The sequence below is a fragment of the Perkinsus marinus genome (genome assembly GCF_000006405.1).
Source record: "Perkinsus marinus ATCC 50983 genomic scaffold scf_1104296929318, whole genome shotgun sequence".
Classification (NCBI taxonomy): Eukaryota; Perkinsozoa; order Perkinsida; family Perkinsidae; genus Perkinsus; species Perkinsus marinus.
This window is the reverse complement of record NW_003216498.1, coordinates 94,618-101,811: the sequence shown is the minus strand read 5'-3', so window position 1 is coordinate 101,811 and position 7,194 is coordinate 94,618. Positions and strand designations below refer to the sequence as shown.

General features: G+C 50.4%; 2 protein-coding genes across 2 annotated transcripts; both read right to left on the bottom strand.

Annotated features, from left to right (window-relative positions):
* Window positions 1–172: 172 nt before the first annotated feature.
* Pmar_PMAR012361 (hypothetical protein) lies at window positions 173–2,361 on the bottom strand (the record flags this gene model as incomplete). The annotated part of the gene is made up of 12 exons (XM_002787543.1): window positions 173–389; window positions 439–512; window positions 556–768; window positions 813–1,021; window positions 1,065–1,139; window positions 1,185–1,329; window positions 1,381–1,452; window positions 1,498–1,642; window positions 1,666–1,763; window positions 1,939–2,064; window positions 2,112–2,308; window positions 2,355–2,361. The coding sequence occupies 12 exons, from the start codon at window positions 2,359–2,361 to the stop codon at window positions 173–175; spliced, it is 1,578 nt and encodes a 525-aa protein (XP_002787589.1).
* Window positions 2,362–5,334: 2,973 nt separating this feature from the next.
* Window positions 5,335–6,615, bottom strand: Pmar_PMAR012360 (Thermitase, putative; the record flags this gene model as incomplete). Its single annotated transcript, XM_002787542.1, has 1 exon — window positions 5,335–6,615. One exon carries the CDS (start codon window positions 6,613–6,615, stop codon window positions 5,335–5,337), a length of 1,281 nt encoding a protein of 426 aa, XP_002787588.1.
* Between the last annotated feature and the right edge of the window lie 579 nt (window positions 6,616–7,194).

The following is a 7,194-nucleotide window of genomic DNA, read 5'->3' as shown; positions in this document are numbered from 1 at the left end:
CGCAGGATTTCGCCAAGGTATGGTATGGCCTCGCGTGCCCAACCAATAGAGAGCCCCAAATGAATCGAAGTCCGACGAATAAGAAAATGATACCGGAACCTCCGCCGAAGCTGTCAAGCCCGACCCTCTCGACACAGCCTACCACATCACAGCAGCCTACTCATCAGCCCCTTCATCCCTCCTCTACCTCCACCTCCTCCTTCATCTCTTGTCGCCGCTTATACCCCTCCTTCTGGCACTCCCGGGGCCTCCCCCCAATAGGAAGGTCCTGCTGTCCTGTAGTGGTGAACTTCCTCATCAACTCAAGTATCCTATCCTGTGCGGGACGCCAGAGTGGCGACTCTGCCGCTGATATGAGGGACTCGAGGGGCAATTGGGACCATCGGACGCTGAAATGGAGCCTCGGAAGAACCAACAAGACACAGCTACTACTACTACCATCCATACACCATCTCAAAGTCCTCCTTCTCCCACACCCCCTCCTTCTTCGGACTGCTACTATCCTCATCATCCTAAGACATTCCTCCTCCACCAGACCAGTTAACCTATACTCACCTCCCCTTCCTCTTCCTCAGCTACATCTTCATCACCACCACTCTCCCCAGAGTCCTTCTCCGGCTCCTGGACGGGCTCCTCAGACCGCAGTGTGACCCTCACCACTGCGCCACTGTGCAGAGACACCTCCTTTCCATCATCATCATCCTCTTCCTCATCCTCCTCTTGCTGTGGCTTTTGGAAGACCTCTTTCGAGAGCTCATCCACAATGACCTGATCTCGACTCTACCCTAGCTTTCCTCTCCCCCCTTGCCTACCTCTCCTGATGAGAGCTTCCACTCCACTTCAGCCCACACCTCCCCCAAAGGCGCCTCGTCCAATAAAGGTACTATTCCCTCTACTATTCTTCCCTCCTCTCCCTCACCCCACGATACTGCTCTCTCATACCTCGGTACAGGATCCCCCCTCACACACTCCGACCCGCTAGCTATCCCTTCCATCACCCTCAACTTGACCTCGACAGCGCCTACCACAATCCTGATCTACCCCTAGTCCCCCACAACTACTACCACTCAATGGCTTCACCATCTCCATACCCACCCTGATATGCCTTCTATCCATCCTCTGCCTCAATACATTCGTACCTGCATTACCTCCCATCACCAGCCCTACCCCCTACTGCCGATTACATGTCCTCAAGACCAGTTCTTCATCTCCCGAAGAGGCCCCCAGGCCCAACTTATCCGACGTTAGTATCCTCTCTATCATCGCCAGTGGGAGCTGCGAAAGCTCATATACCCTCAAGGGCTTCCCCAGCCTCGGCTGAATACACTCCTGAAAATGGGGTCTCGGTCAACGTGTAGCTGCTACTGACCAACCGCCTACGTCGAACTTATCAAGTAGTAAAGCCTCAGCAGCTTCAGCGAGAGCCTTCGCATCAGCGTTGTTGTCAGTATACTAAAATGAGCGAATAATTCCGACCAAACCGACGATTATCCTTACATAGCTACAGCGTAATAACACAGCAGGAGCTGTATGAGGGTTGAGACAAGTAGAAAGGATGTACTCCGCCAAACGATGGGCCAATGAGGGCATCTCAAGGGCCAACGTTAGTCCCAGTAGGGCTGCATGGGAACACCCTCGATAGCTAGCCTCAAGACTCAGACCTACTCAGAAGCAGCCCGCATTGAGACTCCTCTTGAGAAGCTGAAGGAGTTGCGAAGAGCGGGTTGAGCGATATAGCTCTCTCCCAGTCCCCATGTGTGTACCTACTCACTGAGTGTGATAGTAGAGGAGGAGCTGGAGGTACTACATAAAAGTGCATATAACATCAACGCACTTCAGAAGATCTTCCCTAGTTGCAGAAAGGTCAGGCAGAGGTGGTATCTTATAAACCCTTGTAAGCCTTATAGACTATTAGTACCGTACCTCTATCCTTAGGACCCCCTCATCCTGCTGGTGCTCTGGTACCACGACTGCATCCCCCTCTTCCTCCCCCTCCTCCTCCTCTCCCTCCTCATCTGATGGTATTATCTTCTTGTAGCAGTATCGGCTATAAGATGCCAGGATCTAGACCGCTCATCACCGGCCTTAACCAGATTGTCACTATTTAGTACCAATTTGTGTAGCTTGAAATCTCCGCTATTTCCTTCCTCCTCCTCCTCGTCTTCTTCCCCCTCCTCCTCTTCCTGCACCTTCACCTTCTCCCTAGGTACCACTAGTATACAGTCAGTAAGCAGCCCTCTCTTGAAGAGGCTATAGAGGCTGAACTCGCCCTCGGCCTCCTCCGCCTTCGTGTGGTCTATTGCTCCTTCTGACAACACAGAATCGTCACTGTCACCACTTCTCTGCACTGTTACCTTCCATGTATTGCCAAAGTAAAACTACTTTGTCGCCGCTTCAGCGCGCGCCACCATCCGCGCCCCAGAATTCCTCGCTGCGCCCTAAATTACTCAAAGTCCTAAAATTTGGTGTCCGCTACGGGAATCGACTATGTGTGTGCGTACGGGACAAGTTACTATGTCAGTTTCACGTACGAAAATGACAATACGTACTCAGGTTTGACACACTGAATCAATATCGGGTGCAAGTTTGACAATATGCATTCATCTTTGACACACCTTTGGTTTGTTGGGTCCAAGTCTGACAAGACATAGCCAACTTCGACACACCCTGTATTCATTTGACACTATCTCATCTAGGTTTGACACTTGAATGAGTGTTATAATATAACACTCATGCTAGTAGCATGATGCTACGCCGGGCGTAGTACGCCCTACGATCACTGCCATCCTCTGGTAGTCTAATCATCCGCCCTCGTTAATGAACTCTTGTAACCTCTTGATTTACGAGGAATGTTGAAAATTTGCGAGCGGAACTTACGTTACTGCGCACGAACAATCGTGTGTGTGCGTCCGTCCGTCCATCCGTCCGTGCGTGAGCAAAAATTCCGTCCCAACCAGGGCGATTCAGAAGACAAACAGGGTATCATTCTGTTCCCTGTTGACTGCTCATTAGCGTAAAAACATAGCGAAAGTGTCGCTGTTGCTTTGCCCGCTTTTTTCACGAAACGGTTCTCCGAACAATAGATGAACTGTTGGCTGAGTACGTTAGTAAACACGACTGACAACCGAACTATCCAGGATGGAATTGCACAATGATCATTTCTTCACATGCCTCCATGAGGAGGCGTTTACACTGGTGACGTCCTTCCACGCCTTCTGCTATTATTGTAGTGGATTGCCGACCTCCGTTTAATCTTGTATTTCATTCTCCACAGAGTGAGAGTATATAATGCACGAAGATATGCTAGAAGATATGTGACGGTTTCGTGAAGATGAGGAAGAAAGCCGATATACGTATGTGGCTTTACGATATAAGTGAGTATGATATATGATGATATGAGTACCTCTGTGCTGTTGTGATCATTCTACATAGAGCTGCACCCTTCTCAGTGGTTCTTTTTCCTCTCTGATTCACTTGCTCACTCGGGATTCGGCTCAGGATCGTGGTCGGCCACGTCGACGACGCTAGCTGATCGGGTCGGCCCGACCCCCGACAACTTCTTGTTCCTTAGTCACGTCCTCCTCCATTACACGACTTCAGCCCGTCTCCCTCCCATGAGTCATGACTATCTGACTTTAGTCTCCACTCCTTCTCCCAAATGGATACGCTATGGCTGTCTTAGACACGTCTTCATTTCGTCTCCCTCCCATGAGTCGTCTTACAGATAGTCGCAGGCCAGCATCCGAGTGAATAAACCGTGGAAACAATCTGTCGCTGATATGTAGTTCGTGTTACCGTTCTGTAATAGCAGCACAACATGAGCTGTTAGGGGTCTAAGTCAGATCGTGCTCAGCTGCTCCGAGCAACGAAGCAACTTCCTCAAAAGTGGTGAGTGTTGGGATGCGCGTTACGTGCAGCGCGTTGGACGATCTCAGCGGAGAGCATGGTCCATCCCAGACCCAGCATCCACGCAAAAATTGAGTGAGCGGTGAGTGGTCACTCTTGTTAGGTCTGTTAGAGGGAGAATAACTCTATACCGTACACAGCACTGTACTATACGTACATAATGTACGTATGTGCACAGTGCAAGAGTTAATTGATCACGCTATAGTGACATAGGCACTTCATCCTAGTCGATGCTCTCAGACATAACAATGGATAAGCTGATTATCATCTGCTGATACAAGAGCAACAATATTGTAACGAAAAGAGTAACTCTAAAACAGTTACCTATCCCACAGTCACGATTGCTTGCGATGAGGGACAGCCTCTGGGCTGCCACTCAGACTATTCAAGAAGACTTTCCATGTCGTTCATGTCCAGGTCGTTATATACTTACATCATCACCTATATCATATAGACATATAGGTTATAGACCACGCTAGCCTTGCTCGACGTAGCGGACTGGAACACTCGGGAAAGAATGTCCAACGTTTGTGACAGTAACTGGATCGATGGGTCGATTCTCTACAGGCCCATCGAAGCTCTAGGCTCGTAAATCTGTATCGTAAGACACTGAGCCGTACCTGAACTATGCCGCGAGTGTGTTTCCTGAGGAAACTTTATACTCATTCCCAGCCTTGGAATCCCAGGAAATGGGTATACAGCAGTCATATAGGGAGGACCTCCTTACCTCCCTGGGAGTTAAATGACAAACAGAATGTCTTATGTAGGGATGAGATCGGACGAGCTCGTGGCTCACACTCGGGAACTGCAGCAGACGTCTTCTCGCCGCTTAATGGTCGATCGTTCGCTCTCTCAGCATGCCCGCGAGAGGGCCGATCACTAACTGTATGTGTACCTACTCCACTGTACCGATACTCGGAACGGCGCCTAGGAGATTGTGAAACTCTGTCTTATTTTCCATACAACAACCCGAACCAGTACCTCTACACATGTCTACTTCGCGAAGAATTAACTGGTATCAATGTCGGCAACAGGACAGTGACTGTTCCGAACCACGACTGTCGTGGACCACGACTCGTGGTCCGGCTACAGTAGGGCTCTGGTCCGGCCGCGTGAATGTACGATAATGTACGATTAACGCGTTCCAACTAGACCATTGTATCGTCCTCTTGCTGAACTAGAGAACGCAACAACCCACCCGTTGGATAGTGTCGAACAAATCCGTTGTTAATATATCTGTTCAAATGCAGTTGGCAGTGTACGGGTTGAGCGACGACACTGGAATTAGGAGTTGCCAGTAAACCTGGGCTTAGGAGCTGAGTACAAAGCTCGGGTTGATGTGAAAGCAGAGGGATACAAACCCCACTATGCGATGAGGTGCAGAATCGGGTCTTCTTTATGAAGAAAAGTACGAGGAGCTCAAGCCTTTCAGCGGGTTCCTCTCAAAATAGGATAATCAATCGCCAACTTGACAACTTCGAGCGGGTTCAAAGCTCCAGCATGCGCCTCGATGGGCCTCGAAGGGCTACTGAACCGATCAACGTTGTGGGTGAGCATGTCAGCAACGTACTTTGGCTTAACGCCCATAGAAAGCAAGATCGCGGCTGCTCCAGCGACAATAGGACAGGCGAAGGATGTGCCCGAGGATAATCTGTTAGCACCGGTGTAGATTCCAGAGCCGTAGGCAGCTATGTCGACGTTATCACCGTAGTTGCTGAAATCAGCCATTTCAAGAGTGTCCTGGTTCCTGAGAGCACCCACACAGATCACGCCTGGCAGTGAGCAGGGATAGTATTCGTCAGCTCGCAGTCCATCGTTACCAGCGGAGGCGACGACAATGATGTTCTGGTCAGTTGCTGCTTTGAAGGCCTTGCCCAGCACCATGTCGCCGTAGCTCTTTGATATGAATTCTCCCAGTGAGATTGATACGACATCGACTCCAATATCGACGGCCATGTCCATGGCTTCAGCCATATGTACCCAGCTACCAGTACCATCAGGTCGCTGGGTTTTTAACGACACCAAACGTACGTTGGACGACATTCCGGCCATATCGTTGCTATTGTTCTTCCTGGCCGCGATGAGTCTGGCACACCTCTGACCATGCTGATTAACCGATGTTATGTTTGAGGAGTCGTCCACGAAGTTCCAGCCACCTCGGATAAACCCGCCGCTTTTCTTACGAAAGGTACCCCGATAAGGAGCGATCTCAGGATCGCTGAAGTTGAGGCCGCTGTCCATAACGGCTACGTTGACGGTCTGTCTCACATAGGGCGCTGACACTCTCCATACATCTTCCATGTTCATCCGCTTGAATGCTCTTTGCCACGAAGCATTCGGGTCATTCACGCCGAGATCGTTACTGGTGTCCTCTTCCTTGGTGGCGAAATTGGGAGAGCATTCACAGTCCAGACCGGAGAGTTTGGAGGCCGCGTCCTTCAAGTAGGCACAAAGATCGTCGGAGCTCACTGTGTCCTCGGAAGTAGCAACCACCTGCAAGCCCGAGGACTTCAAAGTCTTGATAGTTGCCGTCTTCAGGAAGGCGGCCATTTCAGGCTTGAGCGCGACCTTGGCATCTTCGAGACGCTTTGGGACATCCCGGACGTCGACGAAAGCATCGGCGGAGGTGACCGATACGATAGTCTTGCTGTCATAAACTTTTGTGGAGGTCGATGCGGCTATGAGCGGAACAAAGGATAGGAGCTTCATCGCGTCGAATAGAGAAACAAGGAACTAAAAAACACTCATCGTCACAGTCTCCATGGAAAGAACTTAGGATTTAGGAGACTGCAGCGTAGATATGGCGGTTGAGCTTCACGTCTCGTCCCTGAGAGGCATCGCGTCTCAGATCTTCCTTCGCGCCCTAGAACACTGTAATGAACCACCTTACCGTTGTATCAATCGATGGGCCCTGAACAATGACGACTTCTATGCAGCTCTTCAATTCCCGGTTCCACTGATAAACACTCCACACGGACCATGGCGTTGAGTTACGGTGGTTCCACCAACTGGGCAAGGTTGCCACGATTCACCAGGCGTCCCGTCTCCAGAAAAGGCCGCAGTATGGCGTCTCTTCTCCGCGTGAGGCCGCAGGGCGTTTGTGGTTTCGACTTGCTACTTTTTTGTGTCATCCCTTCCTGGCAGTTATTTGTTGCAATCTTCATATATGAGATACCTTTCTTCCATTATCTCATGCTTAAGCCTTACCCTAGGCGCTCGCGCTTCCCACCCTATGGGCACCTACGCTTGCAGAGCGTCCGCTACATCTGGCGGTACTCTGGTATTCGC